General features: G+C 34.5%; 1 protein-coding gene across 3 annotated transcripts in view; it reads left to right on the top strand.

Annotated features, from left to right (window-relative positions):
- Positions 1–23,729, top strand: part of SLC39A10 (solute carrier family 39 (zinc transporter), member 10) — a 50,610-nt gene that overhangs the window by 22,058 nt on the left and 4,823 nt on the right. For all 3 annotated transcript variants that reach the window (XM_004674425.1, XM_004674424.1, XM_012727763.1), the window contains exons 4-9: positions 6,644–6,813; positions 8,626–8,814; positions 13,665–13,785; positions 14,931–15,299; positions 16,699–16,779; positions 18,642–18,832. In XM_004674425.1, the coding sequence (XP_004674482.1) occupies positions 6,644–6,813; positions 8,626–8,814; positions 13,665–13,785; positions 14,931–15,299; positions 16,699–16,779; positions 18,642–18,832 (1,121 nt within the window). The remainder of the gene's footprint in view (positions 1–6,643; positions 6,814–8,625; positions 8,815–13,664; positions 13,786–14,930; positions 15,300–16,698; positions 16,780–18,641; positions 18,833–23,729) is intronic.

Genomic DNA, 23,729 nt, shown 5'->3' with positions numbered 1-23,729 from the left:
TCTAATTTGCTGACTTCTACTTGTTGATTTTCAACATATTTTAATAAGATTTAGATATGTATGTTTATAAAAGATAGGGAGGGATATGGGAATGGTAGGTTAGAACATAGATCGCTTGCATTAATTAAAGAGCAATGTTTTGCTCTAGATACAGAACAATATTTAAAATACATATGTGAGATAAATGGATCCTTACTGATGGGCAAATATTAATAATGGAACCCCTAACTAAAGTTATTTGGTGTTATCATTACTTACCATTTAATAGGGTTGAGTGCCTCTTGTGAAAAGCAAAGATTGTTTTGCAGGGAGTAAAACTATAATATCTCAGAAGTCAGTGATTGGCACTGAGCTTCATCATGAGTACTTCTGGAGAGGTTCAATTAAGGTAAAACCAAAACTATTTTAAGATTTATCTCTAGGCTCTTTTTAAAAATTATATCCTAGTCACTAGATAGCATCACCTCAATAGTCACAGATTATCTCCCACTTAGTGATTCCAAAACAGACTTTACACACAGTTTGTACTGTTTATTGAAACTCTTTGCCATTACAGTTCATTTTTTGGATAAAATCTGAACATCTTTGACATTTTTCCTTGATGTTTTTGATTTTATTTCCTTTTGTGATATCTAAATGAATTTTCAAGTCCCTTTGTGTCTGTCCTTGTTTATTTTCTAACTCCATCCACTCTGTCATGAAACTTCAGTTTAGGCCTTTTGTGGTTCTTTGAATTGTTGAAATGGCTTTATAGCCTTCAGTGCCTGTGTTTATATCTCCCTTGTAGGTTATCCTTAGCACTTAAGCTAGATTTATCTTTTTCTACGCAAATGAGATTTTCTGAGTTTTTCTTTAGAGTGATAAATTATAAAGCTAACATTTTGTTAATATAGTATAATTTTATTAAGAAATATGCTTCTGACACTGTTTTAAATTCACTTAATTTACTGCTCATCATAGTTCTATGAAGTGAAGAGTGTAATCATAATAAATTTCCCAAGGTTTCACAGCTTTAAAATCTGGGGGTGGTTTTCACTATGCTATTATCTTAACTTGGGTTATTATTTATCCAAATTTAGTTAACTGGTATCACTTCTATGGTTTTTGACATTAAAAAAAATCTTTTTGACATCTTTTACGCTTCTTCATTATATGTCTAATATTTTCTTTATATCTTTTATGTTATAATCAGAACTACCTCAGAGAACATGGGTTTGGTATGAAATGCTAGTTGCTATTTTAAGGACCTGCAGTTGGCTATATTGTTCAAAGTTTAGAGTCCTTTAAGTTTTCCTGTTAAGCCTTCTAGAATATGACCCCCACCTGTCTTTCCATCTTTACTGCACCATTTTTTTCTTGTTCACAGTTCTAACCACATTAACAAATTCATGATAATAGATTCTGTTGTTCTCCCCTCAATTGAAGTGACATTGGTTTATAACATTATATAGGTTGTAGTTATACAGCATTGTAGGTCAACATCTGTATATACTCCCTATATTCACCATCAGAAGTCTAGTTTCCATCCTCCACCATATAGATGAGTGAACCTTTTTGCCCATATATGATCTCTCCCCTTTCTTCTGGTAACCACTACTTTGTTTTTATAGTCTAAGGGTTCATTTTTGTTTTGTTCATTAAGTTTTGTTACTTCCACATATGAATGATCTCTTTCACACATGAACAAAAGTTCTTAAGTATGTTTTGGAAGAATGTAAGTAAGGGGAGATAGCTGGAGAATTATGGTTAGTACTATTTTGGTAGGTAATTAACACACAAAATGGTAAATATTGTTATAAATAACTAAGTATAGATTACTCAATTAAAACAATCCAAAAATCATCCTCTAGGTAGACAAACTGTTCTTCTGAGATAAAAAATGGCAGAGAAAGTGAGTGTGCAACTAGATTTGAATTTTGATCTTTGGATATAAAATGTGTAATGCTTACTGGCATTTGAGATCACTGTACACCTGAGTGTTCAGTGTCTTAGACTCTCACAAATTCTAATTTGGAAGAGGAGGAGCGAAGGCTAGGTCTGAGATTACATAATCAAAAATAGAACCTATTTGTCCTGTACAGAGAAAAATGGAGACTGACAAGATTGTTGTATTTAGGGTGAAATCTAATAGCTTTTCTAATGGTTTTAAGGCTTCTAAATTCTATGTCCTTGACAGTATTCTCTGTGTTGTGTTATTGACATAATCTGTATATCATAACAGACTTATTTGATAGGTGCTTAACTATAGTAATCTTGAAAATTATACTTTATTCAATCTGAAAGCCTTGGAGGAAATGACACTTGCTTTCAAAACAGACTTACTACTAGTGAATATTGATCGGTTGTTTGCAGGTGGTTATTAGTATTGTCAGAAATGAGGCTTGAATTAATTATGTCCTGATAGATGTTAATAATTGTTAGAGAGAAAGCCCTGCTACTAATTATTTTTAATGACTGTTGCACCATTAAGAAAGGTTAACTTGTTCTATATAAATCTCCCATAGTGACACAGCTACTACCTCATTAACGTTCAAAGACTGCTGTAAACCAAATATGGTATATACTATGTATGGTAGAAATCGTTTGTTTCACAAGATTGGCTCATTTAGTCATAGAGTTGACCCTCACTTAATTACCAAGAGGGGCTGTGAATAGGCCGCTAAGCATTTTCTGCCAATTAAAATGCTGAAACAGTGTAGAAAACTGCCATCTTGCACATGCTTTGAACCAAGTTAATTAGAAAGTTTCCACAGATGAGTGCTTCTTTTTAAAAGAATGCATTTTCTCTCTAGATAATGAGAAAGGGAATTGGTGAATAACTAAGCTTGAAGACCTTTAACGTTTTAAGCGACCTAATTTGCAGAATAAGTGAAGCTTGTTTCAGACATTTACTGTTTTTTATTGCATATGGTATCTTGGGTACAAATAAAGAAAACATTTGCTAGTTGTATTTAATAGTTTGTGTATTGTTAGTTAGTATAAGGTTTATAAAAGATGCCTTGAACTGTTTGTTGGTGTTTATTTTTTTACTTATTTATTTTGCTTTTACCAAACAAATTGTGACTGCAAAACCCCTATGATTTGCTTAGAATTTGGAACAATTTTGTTGTAGTAAATGCTTTTTCTCACCTAGGACATTTATAAATATAAATAGCATTAATTCTAAAAATAACTATTTAAATAGTATGATAAATCTTTTCAAGTACAATAAATTTAAAACAACCTGACTGCTCATTGGTCAAAAGGATTATAATTTTCCTTGATGACTTCCACGTTGTTACACGAATGATATTTCAATTGTTAGTGCTAGAGAGGTAGAATTATTTTAAAAAATTAGCAATAACTCAGTATAAGAAAAAAGTATCTACAATAATATATACTTTGTATAGCTGGATTATTTTGCTATTTAAACAGTTGCTGTGGAATAGCTATGATCTATAGAAAATAATGAAGTTTTCTGAAACAGGAAAATCTAGCTCTTTCCTCCTTATTTCTCGGCACTGGCAAAAACAAATGGTAATTTGTTACTTGGTACATAGGTACTTTAATCAACCTTACTTTAGTACCATTTGTACTAAAGAAATACTCCTTGTGTCTCCCTGGTGGCGTAGTAGTTATGTCTCAGCACTGTCACCAGTAAGGCCTGAGTTCAATTCCTGGCCAGGGAGGTAACTCACATGGTGCAGCAGACCTCTCCTGTCTCTTCTGCTGATCCCCTCAGCAGTGTATTTCAGTACATCTGCCTGTTCTGCTCCCCACTCTGTCCCTGGTGAATCCTCTCACCCCCTGCACCTCTGGTCTATGCCCAGTTCTACACAAACACACACATACAGGACATGTTCCTTACTTTCATATTTAATTACACTTTTAAAAATAAATACCCTTCAGCAAAACCACCTTTATGAGGTAAATATATAATCACTTGGCCAAGATTTCTCTGAAAATAACTATAATTTAGCACAGAAATAAATAGGTTGAGAGAGTTATGTGGGCTTATTTTTAAAAATTATTAAAAACTCTTCTGGGTTCTCCCTGGTGGCGCACTGGTCTAAAGCACCACATTATGAAGCTCTCTGAAGTTTCAGAGTGCAATCCTCTGCCAGGGAGCTGATCCACATGGCGTGGCAGACCTCTCCTGACCTGTCCACTGTTGCCCTCAGCAGTGTATTTCAGTACATCTGCCTGTTCTGCTCCCCACTCTCTCTGGTGAATCCTCTCACCCACCACACCTCTGGCCTGGTACCAGAGCATAAGTAAATAAATCTTAAAAAAAAAAAAAACAAAAATACACAACTCTTGAAGGTAGTAAGCATGCTCTGTGTATTTCTTCTACATGTAAGAATTGGAAAACTAAAAATTATTAAATTAGATGTTAGATATCATAGGTGCTAAAGATTTTCTGCTCATTAAGAGTTTCTTTTAGGCATTTCTTTTCTTAATTTATAGACTTATTTTAAAATGGATGAGAAAGACATAAATCACAGTTGATACGTAGACATTTTACCAGGAATGTGTAATATGTGCACAGTGTTTGGCTAAGTTAGAGAAGTGTCGACACTGCTGCTTGCTGTTTATTTATAATGTATCTCACTTACCTCTTAGCACATCGGCATATCAGCTTGCACTGAATTCTGTTTTCCTTAATTTGGCATTTGGTAACTTGGTTTTGGCTAATTGACCACAAACTATTTGTGGTTATAAATCATCTCAGAATGATCATTATGGTTCTCTAGATTTTTTTTTTACTCTTCTGTACTTAGCTGAAGTTTATTGAGAATTTTAGAAATGAAATACTTGTTTAGAATAATGGTCAATTTCAGATATAATTTTTATAATTGTGGAATAGAATCATATTTTCTCTCAACTCTTTTGTGTTAGATTTTGTATATATGCTGATAAAATATTTATGTTGGCTTATTGGGATCTTAAATTTTATAAGTGATATTGTGATGCTAATGTGTTTTAGCTTAAGTTATATTGTATAAGTTGTTAAGCATCTCAGATGTCTTCTGTATCAAATTAATGATATTCTCTGTATTGATTTAGAAATTTAGACTAATGGAGAAATGAATAAATACATGTGTCCCCCAATGTAGAATATAATGTAACTCTAGAGAAAATAATAAATCAGCTTAACTAGATTTTTAGCAATTATGAATTTAAATTTAGTTATCAGTCTGAATTTTCTTGGAAATTATGACATAGGAATAAAAGAAGAGATATTTTATTGGGTAATGTTGGTAACTAATTCTAGTACATTTTATTGATTCTGATTAATAAAAATTTTCTAATAATTATGAAGCATTACCAATGCTTTGTTTACCCCCTGCAGTATATTTTGAATCTTTTCTGCAAATCCCATCTATCTGTTTATATTTATATATATTTTTATCAGTGAGTTTTTTCTACAGAGTATCTGGGTTTGAACTACCTGACTTTTCTAGTAGTTAATGCTGCTTTTAAGTTCTTAACCGACATTGCTTTTAGATTGATTGCTTTAGAGATAACTTGTTTCTGGATTGTGTTATTGTCAAACTAAGGAAAAACATATCTGGGTAGGGAACATAAATGTATGAAGCGTTTATGTTCAGATTAATGTTTTCCTTATCGACTTCAACATGTCCTGTTGTTATAAGCTCTTTTTACCTCCCCTGGCCCCAGTATGATTGGTGTTAGAGAGCTGTGGTAGTTTGACAAACATTTGTTGACCATTAACTTTCTTGGCTTCTTTCCCACCATGCTTGTGTTTCTTTTAAGTCATAATGTGAAAACATTTCTTCTACATTTTGATCCAGTGATAGACTATGTGCTGCACAATGTCATTTGGCTCAGCAATGAACTGCATAAGCCAGAGTGGGCCCTATATATATGGCGGTGGTAAACTCTACCACCTGGGCTTTGGTTAGGTATATACCCTGCAGTTGTTTGGAGAGAAACAGAATTACAAATTGCCTAACATATCTTAAAATGTGTCCCTCTCGTGAAGTGGCATGTAACTATATATTGATATTTTAGAAAAAGTGGTAAATTACATATAAAGCCAGAGTAGAGGAAAAGGAGTATAAAATTTTGTTTGGAAGTGAGATTCTGTCAGATTGAATTAGCCTTTGTGAAAATAAGAATTGAAATACAATGAGTATTGTCTAGTAGGCCTTTTTAATATTGTGAATTTATTTCCATCTGGGGCTGATAATATTAAGTTTCTTGAATTTAGTATACAGTGCATTGATATTTAGCTTTTTAAAATGCTCACAGGAAATGTTATAATTATAGTCTTTTAATAAATAGATTTATTGTTATGACTGCTTTAAACATTGGTTAAAATTTTACTTCATTATAGATAGCACAAATGAATCACATTTAAGTCATTTTAAGTCTCTTAGATAGGCCACTGAAGATAGTATTTATAAGTTGGTCTCAGTTTAATTCTTTTCTTTTTTCTTTTGCAAGTATTCAAGTTGTTTATATATCATGTTTTTATTTTGTTTTAAACACAGCAGTGTCAAAAATAGTTTCTTAAAAAGCATGGTTTAGGTAAGATAATCTATCTTCCATGAATCATTTATCTTATGTTTATTTTTCTTTGGAGCTTTTGTGATTTATTTTGTCATACTAATTTTGACTATCAATTTCTTTCCTACAGCATGGATTTGTGGTATCATTTCTATCACTGTCATTAGCCTGCTTTCCTTGCTAGGCGTGATTTTGGTTCCCATCATTAACCAAGGATGCTTCAAATTCCTTCTCACATTCCTTGTTGCACTTGCTGTAGGAACAATGAGTGGAGACGCCCTTCTTCATTTACTGCCCCATGTAAGATCTCTCATAAATCTTTAAAAAAGTAAAAAATAAATAAAATATTTAGACTAAAAGGGTCCTTCGTTAGCAAGCTATAGCACGTTGATGTAGTTTTTATGCTCTATTATTTGCTTATTGGATAAAGTATTTTTTCCAAAGCAATATTTGTAAAATCACTTAAATCATTTGTTTTAAAATAGCAACAAAACTGATAATGATAGTTATATTTTCACTTTCACAAGGTGTGTATATAATATCAAATCACCATGGTGTGTATGTGTGTGTGTATATATAGATATGTATATATGTGTAATATCTTACAGTATCAGAATGTCAATTTTTTAAAGAAATTGATTCATTAAATTATGAATGTGAAGGTTTAAAAGTCAATGAATGACACACATTTATCTGTATTTTGTGAAACTCTTTGGAGAAATGTAATAGGGCTCTTACAATGATTGTGTATCTAGCCAGTGTGCTAGTGACGTTTATATTTGAACAGGACTTAGTGCATATACTCAGTTGTCTATTTTAGGTTATTTAAGACTTTGCATCTGGGCTTTTACCCTGGGGACGAATATAACAGTTATTTTCTTCCGATGTGGGACATTTCTGTTGATATGATCATAAGCCCTCACTCCTAGTCACTGTGATTATCAACTTCTAAAAATCTCTGGTCAAGCAGTATTACAGGTTTAACTTGAAACTGGAAAACAGTGTTTTTGCTTTTTCCTAAATGTAAAATTACATGTTGAATTTTTTTTATAGTCTTGCCACCTCCCTTTTGGAGTGTTGGGTAGACAGAATTTTACTTATGTGTTGTAGTCTTCCCTTCTGCACTCTTGGTTGGGAATTCCAGATCTAGTGTCTAGGAACAACGTTTGACATTGCTTTTAAAGATATAATAAATTAATGAATTTTAAAACTGTATTTGAATTTTTCAAGACCCCTTTCCTCCCCCTATCCTTGCTTGCCCTTTCTAGCAGCCATCAGGAGCAGCAACAGATTTCAGAATTGGGCCTAATATGAATTGATGAAGTGAAAACAGTGTTGCTTAACTTACATTTTTCTTAAAGATTATTAATAAAATAAAGCTATCACCATTTTGGAATACCTCCTCTGAGAGGCTTAAAAGCCTCTTCTATTGACCACTAGCAAAGGTGGAAGGAATAGAAATGAATTTTAGAAAGAAGGAAAATACTTAAGATTAGAGGTCTAAGTTTTAAGTTCTCTAAGATTGGTATTGTGAAACTAATACATTTCACAGTTTAAAAAGTAACTGTTCTGTACATTTATTTTGACTAAAGTTTTAACATGTAAAATATTAAACACATGCCTCAGTATACACTTTCACTAATGTTGCACAGTACATGCAGAGGCAGCATCTTATTACTGCTTTGAAATGTGGAGGAGAAATTTAAGAATATAATCAATTTAAGAAATGTTAGATTACAGGAATTTAATCTGATGGTGTTTTATTTATACCAGATATTTAGTCACTTAGCTTGATCATGTTTTACTCATTTATAAAGTTCCTTTTCCTCCCTATTATCTTACTACTTGCATGATTTTTTTCTCTGTTTCTTAACCCCATAGGCCTATGTGTTTGTGGTCTTTGTTTTAGAGTTACCATGAAATTTAGTATTTTCTAGGAGACTGATTATAGCAGAATTAAATGGAAGCCTGCTTATATTTAATGAAATTATATTTGGGGGGACTTAAAAATTTAAAGTTATTTTTTCTGTACCCTCAAGGAGGTTATAATATCAAAAATTTAAATGGCATTTTAATTCCTTGTTTAGATGTTTTCCTTGTTCTTATTAATAGTCTCAGGGTGGACATGATCACAGTCATCAGCACGCACATGGGCATGGACATTCTCATGGACATGAATCTAAGAAATTTTTGGAAGAATATGATGCTGTATTGAAAGGACTTGTTGCTCTCGGAGGGATATACTTGTTATTTATCATAGAACACTGCATTAGAATGTTTAAGCACTACAAACAGCAGAGAGTAAGTATTTTTTAATTGTTTAATTTTCTGAGCTACAAAACTCAAGCCAAAATCTTCATTTTCTGTCCATATGCTTCTCTCTCTTTTTTTTCCTTTAAAAGGTTTATATATGGCCCTCCCTGGTGGTGCAGCGGGTTAAAGCACAGCACTAAGAAGCTTAAACCACTTCCGTATGAGTTTGATCCCCGCCTGCCCCAGAGGAGATCCACATGGCGTGGCAGACCTCTCCTCATGCCTGCTGCTCCCCTCAGCAGTGTACTTCATCGATCTGCCTGTTCTGCACCCCGCTCTGTCTCTGGTGAATCCTCTCACCCTCCGCATCTCTGGCCTGGCCCAGTTCTATATGAATAAATAAATAAATCTTAAAAAATAATAATAAATAATAAGGTTTATATATATGCATACAAGAACTGGGGTACAGGTCAGAGGTGTGGGGGTGAGAGGATTCACCAGAATCAGAGTGGGGAGCAGAACAGGCAGATATACTAAAATACACTGCTGAGGGGAGCAGCGGGTGAGACAGGAGATGTCTGTTGCTTGATGAAGGTAGCTCCCTGGTCAGGGATCAAACTGGCCCTGCAGTGGCTGACGATAATAGCTTCATAGTGCTGAGACTTAATGCCTTGTACCACCAGGGAGGCCCCATATGCTTTCCTTAATCATGGTGTGTATAAAGTCTGTTACTGTCAGAGGAAAACTTTCTTTAATCTTTTACCATTTTTTCCTCTGTAGTTACACTTATTTTTTGGCACTTACCATCAAGATAAAGCAGTTTCAGTTAACTTGTATATCTGATTGCCTTAAGTACAGTGGTAAAGCTGTTGACCAACCTCTGCTTACCAATTAGTGTAAAAATGTATAAATTGTTGAAGCAGGTCTCACCAGTCACTTATATATTCAGAATGTAGCCTTCATTGTCATATTTTTCAGTAACTGTTTTCACACAACACGTCTTTATCAGAAATACCTAGACCAGTTGTACAAGAGATAAAGCAAAGTTATATTCAAGGGGTTTTGTAAAATTTAAATATGGTAGAGTGAAAGAAATGGCTATTCATCTTAAATGACAAACTACTTGGGAAATAGTGATTAGACTTAATGAAATACACTTGTCAGAAAGTCATCAATATCATACTTACAAGAATAAGATAAATAGCATCTTAAAGCATTTCATTCAAAATTAAGTTCAGAGCCTCCACCATTTGTTGTGATTTATCCCCTTTCTGGTTCACATTTGATTCTAAGGTTCTGGTTTGGATACATATTACATGTTTGTTACACTAATGCTGATTATCTTCAGTATATTCTGTTTAATTGTGGGGTCAGTCTCCACAAATGGTCAAATAGACTTTTCTCAGAGTAAAAACTGTTGGCACTTTGATTGAACCATAGGTTAATCAAGACTTTGTAATTCAGATTTTTCAGCATTATTTAAAGCATGCATGTTTTGTAGGAAGGCACTGGAAGGTCCTGATGCTAGGGGAGAAGTTTCTGTTCTTTGCCAAGTCCCTTGCCCCTCCCAAACTGAAGAAGCCATCGCTGTTCTCCCTATTATGATCTAGAAGAATATAGTTTGGTGATCTCATCCTTTTACAGGTTTATCAGTAAACATGTTCTCTTTCTTTAAGAATCTCATTTTTGCTCTCACAGTAAGCGAGGTTATCCCCTTCTTGTGAATTTTTCCCTTTCTGTCCTTGATGTCCCAGGACTGAAAATGCAGGAGAGAGATTTATGGTGGGTGCCATTATTCTTTAAAATGTACAATATATGAATTCTTGATACTTATGTTACTAAATTCACTGCTTTTCTTTTATTAAACCTGCCTGATATTGTTTGAATACGAGTCCAGTTGAGAGGTATAGAATGATATTTTATGTCTTCACGTAAGTTAGAGGACCGTTTTGGAAATTTTTCACTAGTTATAAATTCTTTCACATTTATTAGTTTACTTCAAATATTAAAAACAGCCTTTTCCTCAGTAACACTAGAAAGTCATATCATAGTATGTATAATCCACTATTATGATACAACTTTTAACCTATTTTTATTTCTATGTTTTGTATATGTAGACAAAATTCAGTTTTGAACATAGCTCTAAATTGGGATTCGAGATGAGATACTCTAATACAAATGTCTCAGATGTACAAATTAGCTGTACATCTGAGACATTTCTCATGGCTTCCATTTGCTATCCAGATCTGTTAAAAATAAATCCAACTTATCTGTATTTTCATATCATATTCCATATTATAGTATATTTAATTTTAGTTGCCTTGTTTTAGAAAGTGCGTATTTTTTTTCCGAAGGAGGATTGATGAATATGGTGATCCTAGTGAAGTGCTACTTGAAGAATGATAAAAGTGACTGCAGGAAAGGTAGAAGAGAGCTAACAAACACTTGGTGCGGAAGGCTAGTGGGTGTGTAGATGTAGAGTGAGAGGCACCTAGTGCAGAAGTGGCTGCAAGGAATGAATCAGCTGAGACATATTACTTAGAACGGAGAGGTGATGAGCTAGGGTCATGGCATAGGAATATCAAAGACAATTACTTAAGAGAATCAGTAAGAAGACTTACATTTCTTCTAACTAATCAATTCTCAATAACTTTCTAATAATTTTATAGCCTATTTCTGGGAACTAAATTTCAAACATAGCTTCATAGTGCAAAGTATATAAAATGTAATCTTTTCAACTTTGAAGAGCTATTTCAAAATAAGCAGGTTTTCTGGTTTTGGTGAGTTTTTGTTTTTTGTAATTTAATCGTGATCTTATTTTGAACCAAAATTTACTGGCAGGTTAAACACATATTTATTATTGCAAAATGAACTGATAAGGGGTTAGGGATTACCAAAACATGGTCATATTTTTATATAATTGAAATTTGGGGAAGTAAAAAAAAATTGAAAGGAACAATTATAAAAACTGAAGAAAAAATCAAGCCTCTTAAATAACTTAAAGGCATTTCATAATCTCTAAGTCAGTACTTTGTTCTAAATGTCTTGACTGTGAAGGCAGGAAATTAAAGAATCTCAGTAAAATAAAGACACTATGAACAAAACCCCAAAAATCCTTGGTATATGGAATACTAAATTTTTTTCCTGTCTTATGAGATTGTGTCACTGGACAGATAGTCTAGAAAGGAGGCTAGTTATAGGCTTTTTGTTGTGTAGCATTTTATAATCCTAGATAGTAAGACTGAGCTTATGCTGTGGCTGTGGACTGACGTTAGTGGAAGTCTAGTAAATTCTATAAAAAATCTGCAAGGATTAAAATTCTATAGAAAATCTGCGAGGGCTGTGTGATTCCCTATATGGGTAGAAAAGAAGGCTCATACAACGAGGTAAGAAATTAATGGTGGCCATCTTTTGTGTCTACTTTACACTCAGCTAGCCATAAGAAGCTAAACTTAAACAGCAGTTATAAGACTTACATAAGTATATAAAGCACGGTTTATAGCTTGGAAGTAGAATCATAAGAAAATGCTCTGCCGATTAGTAAGCATCTCCCAGAGAATCGTGACTTCATTTACTTTCACATTGTTTTAGCATATTTGATATTTTTGCTCTCTTAAACTAGGCCAGATTAGAAGCAAAAATTTAAGTTGGAAGAACTTTTATAGGAGCTACATTGAAAGAAATCAATAGAAGAAAGCCAGATTATTAACAGATAGGTAAAATTAATATCCAAACAGTGAAATGTAATAATGAGAATTCTTTTCTTTATTTTTAAGATTTATTTATTTATGCATACAGAACTGGGGTATGGGCCAGAGGTGCAGGGGCGGTGAGAGGCTTCATCACAGACAGAATAGGGAACTGACCAGGCAGGCTGATGAAGTACACAGCTGAGGGGAGCAGTGGGTGAGACAGGAGAGGTCTGTGGCACCATGTGGATCACCTCTGGGAGGGGGATAGAACTCGCGCTTGTAGTGGCTGCTGCTAGCTTGTAGTGCCTGGTTCCTAACCCACTGTACCACCAGAGAGAGCCCAATAATGAGAATTTCTTATATTAGAAGAGAGAGAAAACGTGTCCATATTGCATAGCTGTTAAAAGCCAGTTACTGGGTCTCCCTGGTGGTACAGGGGTCTAAGTCTCCGTACTGTCAAGCTGTCACTAGCCACTGCAGCATGAGTTAGATCCCAGCCAGGCATCAATCCACATTGCACAGCAGACCTCTCCTGTTTCGCCCACTGCTCCCCTTAGCAGTGTATTTCAGTAGATCTGCCTGTTCTGCTCCCCACTCTGTCTCCGATGAATCCTATCAATGCCTCCCCCCGACCCTATACCTCTGGTCTACACCCCAGTTCTTGCAAGCATAAATAAATAAAAATAAGTCTTTCAAAATAAAAAGGCAGTTACTGGTACAGGTCATTTTTATAAATCACCTCATTTATTCTCAATGTGTATTCCTATGTTCAGTAAGTTTAACATACTTGGAGACATAAACTCCAAAATTTGAGATTTTTATTCCAGTTCAACCCTGCCCATTATGCTACTTGTAGGGATATGAATGTAAGTCAAAGGAATAAGGTTTTTGGGAATTCTATTCCCACACATTATTTTAAAAAGGGGGATATTTTACTCTTCATTTGGGTTGTATATAATTATACACACCAACTCTTAATTTAAAAGTAGATTAATTGAACCTTTTAGTTGAGTATTTAAAAATAAACATACAAATTTAGTTCGAATTTTCTCTGGTTAGACCCTTTTATTAATTTATAAAAATTATTTCTTGCTCCTTTCCTAAATAATTTATGTACAAACATATCCCCTTAAGTGTCAACTGTGAATTTTGTTGAATTGTGGCTGAAGATTTGATATTATGTCAGATTTCCTTTTTTTTTTTCAGGGAAAACAGAAATGGTTTATGAAGCAGAGCGCAGAAGAATCAACTATTGGAAGGAAACTTTCAGATCATAAGTTAAATAATACACCAGATGCTGACTGGCTTCAGCTCAAGCCTCTTGCTGGTAGACAACAGTTCTGACTTAAGCCATTTTTAAAACATAGATTGAAATATTGCTTCTAAACTCTGAAATTTCTTGGTGGCTTTCCTAATGAGTATCCAATTTTTATTTCCTTAAGTCACAGTTAAGACAAAGTTCATATTTTGTTAGTTTTTGATTAATTTCAGTTTTATAATAGGGCCAATTATATAGTAAAGGGAAGGAGATTTATTGTACTTTACAGAAATAAAAATAATGAAACAAAAACAGGACTTGTAAATGGTAGTAAGTTAGTGTTAGTTTTATTTCTCATCAGTGCAAATCTGTGTTCTCTGTGTTACTGGTTCCATGTGGAAAAAGAAGAATCTGCCTTTGTAGTTATAAGAAAAGTCTCTACATTTCAAATGTCAATTCAGCCATAGCTGTATATTCTATTGCCTGATGGATATAATGAGGCAGCTAATAGTTTTTAGGAGAATACAAAAATTTTTTAACCTAGTTTCCCTCTTTCTGTTTGAGCTTTTAACTGGCTTTTCCTCTTTCTGTGTTTCCCCTTAGAGTACCAATGATTTTCTATAGAAAAAAAGAAGAGGGACAGTCTAGACTCACTCTAGAACTCTATTCAAGACATATATTTTGAGAAATATTAAGATCTTAAGCACTTAATGACTAGGTTTTGAAAACTCTAGAGTCCAACCTCAGTTTTATTTTTAAAAAGCACTCATCAGATGTCATTATCACTTAAGTCTATGAACATCATTCTAGTAGTGAGCGCAGAATCATGGTCAGGATCTAAGTTATTTAAATTTTGTCTTTCTTAAATAAGAGAAAGAGTATGTAAACTTTAAGTTGCCTTCTTTCTCTAAAAAACTATGGGTTCATTTTTTTTATCCTATAAGTACTACTGAAAATTCCACCTTTTGGTTTTCATTAATTATAATGTGCCTCTGAAGTTCCACAGTTTCCTCGTGCTTTAAATTTTTTTCCCATACTTTGCCTGCTGTTGCTTTTATTTCCCTCCTGTTACCTCAAATGGTTCATCGTTTGTACCCTTAAAATCTATTGTGTGTGTGCATGTGTATATGTTAATTAAATTAATTTATTTAGAAAATTTAAATGTGTTTATATACTTATTGGTAAAAATGTGTCCTTTGCTATTATAAATATAGGAACTGATGATTCAGTTATTTCTGAAGATCGACTTAATGAAACGGAACTGACAGATTTAGAAGGTCAACAAGAATCCCCTATTAAAAACTATTTGTGTGTAGATGAGGAAAAAATCATGGACCATTCTCACAGTGATGGCTTACATACCATTCATGAGCATGATCTCCACGCTGCTGCACATAACCACCACGACGAGAGTAAGACTGTGCTAAGGAAGCATAATCATCAGTGGCACCACAAACACTCTCATCATTCACATGGTCCTTGTCACTCTGGGTCAGATCTGAAAGAAACTGGAATAGCCAACATAGCTTGGATGGTTATCATGGGGGATGGCATCCACAACTTCAGTGATGGCTTAGCGATTGGTGAGTATACTTGAAGCTTGTTCTTTTTTAAGGCCATTTTCCTTCTACTATGTCTACTAATCCTACTAACTGTAATACGTTGGGTTAACATTTGAAATTAGAATATTTCTCTTGTGTTACTACTGACATTGGTTTATTTCAAAGACTTTTAATGTTTTTATTAGTTTATTTGGGGATATAAAGTATAATTTCAGTGGATTTTTTGAACATGTAAAAATGTCTGGTATAATTTTTAAATAGCTTTAAAGCATAGGAACTATATTGAAAAATGCTACTTTAATATTATGTTTTCAAATATATTTATATTGCCCTAAATATAACACATTAAATTGAGTCATATATATATATATATATATATATATACATACATATTTACTTCTTTAAACAGGTGAAGAAAAGTTCTGTAATAAAACAAATCTGTACCAGATTTTAAAATATATTATTAGAATTTTGCTTTTGTAAAATGATTCTACCAGTTTAGGAGAATGTGATCACGACATGATTTTCTTTGATATCCAGATTCAAATAATCACTCAGTAGAAGGTTTTATTATTATTATTATTATTATTATTATTATTATTATTATTATTTTAGGATGGAAGAGACTTTATCCCACAATGACTCAATGTTAAAGAATAAAGAATTTTTTTTCTTTTAAAGATTTATTTATTTGTGCATACAGACTGGGGTGCAGGCCAGAGGTGCAGGGGTGGTGAGAGGATTCACCAGATACAGAGTGGGGAGCAGAATAGGCTGACGAAGTACACTGTTGAGGGGAGCAGCAGGGTGGGGAGGGGGGGCGGTCAGGAGAGGTCTGCCACGCCATGTGGCAGGCAGGGATCGAACTCATGCGGAAGTGGCTTCAGCTTCTTAGTGCTGTGCTTTAAACTGCTGCGCCACCAGGGAGGGCCCAAGAATAAAGAATTTTATACTATGTTAAAGGAAAAAAGTTTTAGTAGAATCAAATGTATTTCTAACTCTAATCTCAGTCTCAAGGTCCATCGTACTACTAATAATATAATATACCACATTTGCTTTAGCCACAGAAAAATTTGGATAAAGATCATGACTAAATATGAATGAGTGAAAGCACAATTTGATGTGGCTTAAAATTAAGCATCAGATTGCTTTCCTGCTGCCATATTCCTGAGCTACTAGTGAGTTAGAACACTACACAAATAGAATTTAATAGGAAATATTTTAAGTAGTTACTTATCTGGTTGCCACACATCTGTTATACCTTTATTTAATGTTCAAAAACCATAGTATTGTAAGTGAGTCATCCATATGTTATGAAATTATTTTCAGTAGTTGAAAGAGACTGTACCTGTTAACTAATGAAATGTTAAGAGCAGAAGATCAGTAAATGACATTTGACTTTTTCTCCCCCTCACCTCAGGAGCAGCTTTCAGTGCCGGATTGACAGGAGGAATCAGTACCTCCATTGCGGTCTTCTGTCATGAGCTGCCACATGAGTTAGGTAATATAACCTTAACATTTTTATAAGTGTTCCTCAGATCTAAAACTTCCATCATTTATAAATGCATTCCAGTGTTAGAGATGTTACAATATAAAAAAATCACTAAAGCAAGTGTTACTAATTTTAAGATGGATTATGTTAAAATATGAAAAAGAAAAGGTGTGCTTAAGATTGACAAAATGTCATTTTCTGTTATCTTTGAGTTCAAAAACATAATTGTGACTATTATGATGTAACATCATAACTTATAACTAGTTCACTGAGGATGATTTTTAAAAGAAATATCATTCTCAATTTTAATACCAAATTTTGCTGTTAAACTCACTTTGATTTCATTTCATGTACTGTATGAACTCTTTACATTTTAGAAAGAATCACAATAAAATTTCCAGACTACTGGAACTTACCCTAATATCCCTAAGTCAGCCTGTTTTTTTAAATAACGAAAGGTTAATGTTGATATCCAAAAAGTGAACTGGGTGGTTATTTAAAAACCCAGGATACAATCTTGACTGATACTAACAAGCACCGAGGTTTTGGAATAATAACTTAAACTTTTTGACTTTATCATAAGCATCCCATTGTGTATTTACAAATATATGTCACATTTTTATAAACTACCTTGTAACCTTGGGCATATAGGTTGTTTCTACTGTTTGGCTATTGTAAATAGGGCAACAATGAACATAGGAGTGCATATACTTCCCTTTGAAGAAGTGTTTTTGATTTTTTTTTTTTAAAGATTTATTTGTGCATACAGCAGTGAGAGGCTTCACCAGAGACAGAGTGGGGAGCAGAACAGGCAGATCGTCAAAGTACACTGCTGAGGGGAGCAGTGAGTGGGTCAGGAGAGGTCTGTGGCGCCATGTGGCTCACCTCCGGGGCCAGAATCACCCATGTTTTTGATTCTTAGGCATATAGTTAGAATGCTGGATAATATGGTCCATCCAATTTTAATTGTTTGTGAAACCTCTATACTGCTTTCCATATTAACTGGAACAGTCCACATTCTCACCAGCAATGTACACACCCTCAATACCCTTTTTTCCTCCCACCCTCAACAACAGTTGGGGTTTCTGGTCATCTTGACATGGGCCTTTCTCACAATTTCATTATGGTTTTTATTGCATTTTCTTGATAATAAGAAATAATGAGCATTTCACCATTTCCCTGAGCCATTTGTATGTCTTCTTTGGAGAAAGACTGCTTATAGCAAACTCCTAGCCATGTTTTTGGATTGGCTTGTTTTCTTTTTGAGTATGAATTCTTTATGTATTTTGGATATCAGCTCATCATCACATGTTTAGTGCAAATATTTTCTCCCATTTAATAGGGTATCTTTTTATTTGACTAGTAGTTACTTTCACTGCGCAGGAGCTTTTATTGTAGTTCCATTTGTTTACATTTACTTTCCTTTCTCTTACTGTTGGAGACAAATCCAGAAATATAACAATGATGCTATATTGTGAAATGCTTTGACTGTTTTCTTCAATGTATTTTCTGGTTTGGGGGTCTCACATCCAATTCTGATGGATTTTGTGTTAATTTTTGTACAAGATGATAATCTAAATTCATTTTGTTCCATGCAGTTGTTTAGTTTTCCCAGCACCATTTGCTGAAGAGACTCTCCTTTCTTCAGTATAGGTTTGTTGTAGATTAACTATCCACAGATTTGTAGGCATCAGGCCTTTGAGATTTAGTTAAGTTTTTGCATGTATAAAGGTTCAATTTAATAAGTAAAAAGTAAATTTTTCATATAAAATAGCTCTGAAGCTTCTTAATTTTGTCTTGTGTTAGTTTTCTCTCAATTTGTATATGGAGTGCTATGGTTTTGAAACTTTCCCATTATGTCTTAACTGCAGGTGATTTTGCAGTTCTTCTTAAAGCAGGCATGACTGTAAAGCAAGCAATTGTATACAACCTCCTCTCTGCCATGATGGCTTACATAGGCATGCTCATAGGCACTGCTGTTGGTCAGTATGCCAATAACATCACACTCTGGATCTTTGCAGTCACTGCTGGCATGTTTCTCTACGTAGCCTTAGTGGACATGGTAAGCTATTTTATGCCTTCATGATTATATTAAATATATTTATATTTAATTTATATTTAATATATTTATATTTAACTTATATTTATATAATTACATTAAATATGTAATTATCATGCAACTTGTAAGAATGGAAGAAATATTTGGATATAATTTGAAAGAGTATTTTTTAAAAATGTAACCTTTTATAAAGATGTATAATATTCTAAATAATGTGTTGGGACATGTAAGTAGAAAACAGTCAAGAATGCTGAAATGTTTGGCCAAACATTTGGCCCACAACAAATGATGTTGCTATTCAAAGTAATCATCAATGGTAGTTAAAGATATAATAAGTAGTTATACATATTACTTTGGAGATTTTATAATATTGGGGTGTAAAATAATTCTTCCAGGTTGCCTAATGATAAACAAAGAATTATTAATACCTACTAGGTATGCCAGTCTTATGCAGAAAACATATATCTAAGAATATGTAATTATATCATTTCCATTATTTTTAACTTTAAGGCTGATAAATGTAAGTTTTATTTTACTTTTTCTTTACTATCCTAAATATGTTAGATGGTATATTTGTAGAATTAGCGGTGTTACTTTTTTTCCCCCCTAACTTGTTAACTTTTTCCCTGGTAGGATGTATCAGATAGAGGAAAGTTGAAGTCATAAAATTTTGGAATGAGACTAACGAAGTAATGCCTATTATAGAAAAAGTAAAAAGTGTATTTAATTTGTACTTGAGGTAGCCATTTTTTCCCTCTTTACTTAAAGCTCTTGTTCCCTATTCCCATGGTTAGCTGATCATTGTGTCCTATTAGATGAGAACACTGAAGCCATCAAGATGGGAAAAGGAGGGAGAGAGGAGAGCAGGATTGTGGGAGAATGGGTTTCTACCAGCACAGATGCCTGTGGTGGAAGACTTAAGGGTATTTTGGTGTAGTGACTACACAGACAACCTCCCATAAGTTCCCATCCCTGTTTCTACTTCTCTTCCTATATCCGTTATCTGATACCTTCTTTCCTGTTAGTATGAATGTCTGGTCCTAGCTAAGTACCTGTTGAACATCTTTATATCTTGGGATATAATGTCTATTCAGATCCTCTGCCCATTTCTTAAAACTGTTTTTATGGAGGTGTGATGTATTGTTCACACCTCAGCGGATACATGCTGTTACACTACATCCACCACCAGCGTGCCCATGATCTTCCACTATAATCCACTGAACACCGCCCACCCCTCTCGCTTTCCTTCTTCCTCCCTCCTCTGTGACCTCAGTTCTGCAGTTACATTTCAGTTTGCAGTTACATTTGGTTTGTCTTTGTCTGTTCTTTTACTTCTTTTTTTATATTCCACATGTAAATGAAATCATGTGTTATTTGTCTTTTTCCAACTTTGTTTAGCGTAATCCCCTCCACTTCTATCCATGTTGTAGCAAATCTTCTGCCCACTCTTTTATTGGATTGTTTTGCTTTTTGTTGTTGAATTCTTCATATATTTTAGATACTAACCTCTTGTCAGGTGTATGATATACGAATACTTCTTTCTTCAGTAAGATGTCTTTTTTTTTTTTTTTAAAGATTTATTTATTTATGCACTGCAGAACCGGGGCACAGGTCAGGAGAGGTCTGCCACACCATGTGGTCACCTCTGCGGCAGGCGGGAATCGAATTTATGCTGAAGTGGCTTTAGCTTCTTAGTATTATGTTTTAACTTGCAGCGCCAGCAGGAAGGGCCCAAGATGTCTTTGTTTTAATACTTTCTTTTGCTGTGCTTAAGTTTTAGATTGATACAGTGTCATTTGTTCAGTTTTGATTGTTTCCCTTGCCATTGGACTACTCCTCAAAAACATTACTAAGTTGATGTCACTGAATGTATTACTGCTGTTTTTAGTGGTTTCAGCTCTTACTTCCAAGTCTCTGATCCATTTTTAATTGTTTGTGTGTGCTGTGAGCTAGTGATTAGGTTCATTCTTTTGCATGTGACTGTCCATTTTTCCAATACCATTTATTGAAAAGACTTTCTCCATTGTATGCTTATGACTCATGGTAAATTAGTTGCCTATATTTTTGTGAACTTATTTTTGTTCTGTTGATTTGTGTGTGTGTTTTTAATTCCTTTCCATTTTGGACACCACTGTTTTGTAGTAGAGTTTGAGGTTTGCTAGCATGATACCACCTTTTCTTTGTTTTTTTTTTTTCAGGGTGCTTTGACACTTTGGGTCCTTTTGTAGTTCCAAGTAAATTTCATGATTTTTTTTTTTTTAATTCTATTTCTGGGAAGAATGCCATTGGGATTTTGATAGGAATTCCACTGAATCTTTATATTGCTTTGGTTAATACAGCCATTTTACTGATGTTAACTCTTTCAATACATGAGAGTGGACTGTCTTTACTGACACAAGCTACGCAACCTCTGTCGTCAGACACGGTCTGGATGGAGGGGAATTGCTCTGAAAAATCAGACTTTCCACGCTAACTTATGTTATGACCTCCCTTTTTTGTAAAACCGTAATATCAAAATATTCTGAGCAACTTTCAGCTTACAATTGGACTGCCTAGGCCGCACAAGGCCTGCCTGCCTTGACAAGCAAGCACTGCACCAGGGTGAAAAAATTCCCCTGAAGTCAAGTGACTTGACTATTGTCTGATTAAAAGCAAAAGGGCTGTTTTTGCAAAGTCTCTCTCACTGCCGGATGGAGGATAACCCAAATCTTATCATTCTATTATCTCACCTAGCCTTCTATTCAGCTTTTTAAAGAATTACTCAAACTTCCTATTGTCTGGCCTTTAGATGTGAAAATTCATCCAGGGTCTCCTATTCAGAGATTTGATTAGCAAGGAATTTCCTCTTCTGTCTCCCAGGATGATTCAGGCAAAAAAACAAAAACCCATTAAGTAGTAGATAAGGTTTAAGGGACTGGACTTCTATCTTAGTTGATCTCCAATATAGTAATATTAGTCATAAACTTTGTGCACTTATGTACTTGTTTTTAACCTTGATTGATTTTGGAATGTTATATCTCAGCTAAAGGGCAATATGATCCTAAACTGTTCTTAGGAAAAACAAAGATGATTGTAATCTCTCAGCCCAGTTCCTGTGCTGATGTCATCCCACTGCTTGCTCCTAATGTATAAAATAAACCTCTGCTGAAGGCAGAGCAGGAAGACTTGCACCCAACTCTGACTCCCGTGTCTTCCTCACCCCCCTTTCCCTTTTTTCTCCTTCTTCCCCTTTCTTAGGAATCTCCACTCACCCACGTCTTCCCACCTTAGGGTCCTGCGTGTCTTAACTCCAGACACCTCAATAGTTGGAGCTGGTCTCCGACACTTTACATTTCTTCCTTCAGGTTTTTAACGTGCCTTACTACTATTCCTTGTACAGTTTTTTCCATTCTTAAATTTACCCCAGGGTACTTTTGATGTAATAAATGGGATTGTTTTCCTCACTTCTCTCTCTGCTAGTTCATTATTTGTGTATAGAAACACAACAGATTATATATATATTAATTTTATAGACTACTACTCTACCATATTTATTATTTCTAATAACTTTTTCTAACAGTATTCTATTTCTAACAGTAGAGCCTTTGAGAACCCAGCTTTTGATATTTGCCAGCCCCACTTACATCTTACCTCCTGTGTAATAATTCCCTGCTTCTAGGTGCTCAGGTCAAAACTGTGTATCTTGCTTTGACTCCACTTTCTGTCTGCCTCCCCACATCTGCTAGTCCATAATTCTGATAGCTCCGTTTCCTCCCTTCCCTCTACTCTCTCATTCAGTCACCACCATCTTTCTTTTTTTTTTTTTTTAAAGATTTATTTATTTATGCACTGCAGAACCGGGGCACAGGTCAGGAGAGGTCTGCCACACCATGTGGTCACCTCTGCGGCAGGCGGGAATCGAATTTATGCTGAAGTGGCTTTAGCTTCTTAGTATTATGTTTTAACTTGCAGCGCCAGCAGGAAGGGCCCAAGATGTCTTTGTTTTAATACTTTCTTTTGCTGTGCTTAAGTTTTAGATTGATACAGTGTCATTTGTTCAGTTTTGATTGTTTCCCTTGCCATTGGACTACTCCTCAAAAACATTACTAAGTTGATGTCACTGAATGTATTACTGCTGTTTTTAGTGGTTTCAGCTCTTACTTCCAAGTCTCTGATCCATTTTTAATTGTTTGTGTGTGCTGTGAGCTAGTGATTAGGTTCATTCTTTTGCATGTGACTGTCCATTTTTCCAATACCATTTATTGAAAAGACTTTCTCCATTGTATGCTTATGACTCATGGTAAATTAGTTGCCTATATTTTTGTGAACTTATTTTTGTTCTGTTGATTTGTGTGTGTGTTTTTAATTCCTTTCCATTTTGGACACCACTGTTTTGTAGTAGAGTTTGAGGTTTGCTAGCATGATACCACCTTTTCTTTGTTTTTTTTTTTTCAGGGTGCTTTGACACTTTGGGTCCTTTTGTAGTTCCAAGTAAATTTCATGATTTTTTTTTTTTTAATTCTATTTCTGGGAAGAATGCCATTGGGATTTTGATAGGAATTCCACTGAATCTTTATATTGCTTTGGTTAATACAGCCATTTTACTGATGTTAACTCTTTCAATACATGAGAGTGGACTGTCTTTACTGACACAAGCTACGCAACCTCTGTCGTCAGACACGGTCTGGATGGAGGGGAATTGCTCTGAAAAATCAGACTTTCCACGCTAACTTATGTTATGACCTCCCTTTTTTGTAAAACCGTAATATCAAAATATTCTGAGCAACTTTCAGCTTACAATTGGACTGCCTAGGCCGCACAAGGCCTGCCTGCCTTGACAAGCAAGCACTGCACCAGGGTGAAAAAATTCCCCTGAAGTCAAGTGACTTGACTATTGTCTGATTAAAAGCAAAAGGGCTGT

The sequence above is a fragment of the Condylura cristata genome, unplaced genomic scaffold (genome assembly GCF_000260355.1).
Source record: "Condylura cristata isolate star-nosed mole 26May11 unplaced genomic scaffold, ConCri1.0 scaffold00002, whole genome shotgun sequence".
Taxonomy (NCBI): domain Eukaryota; kingdom Metazoa; phylum Chordata; class Mammalia; order Eulipotyphla; family Talpidae; genus Condylura; species Condylura cristata.
This window is presented reverse-complemented; position numbering and strand designations above follow the sequence as displayed.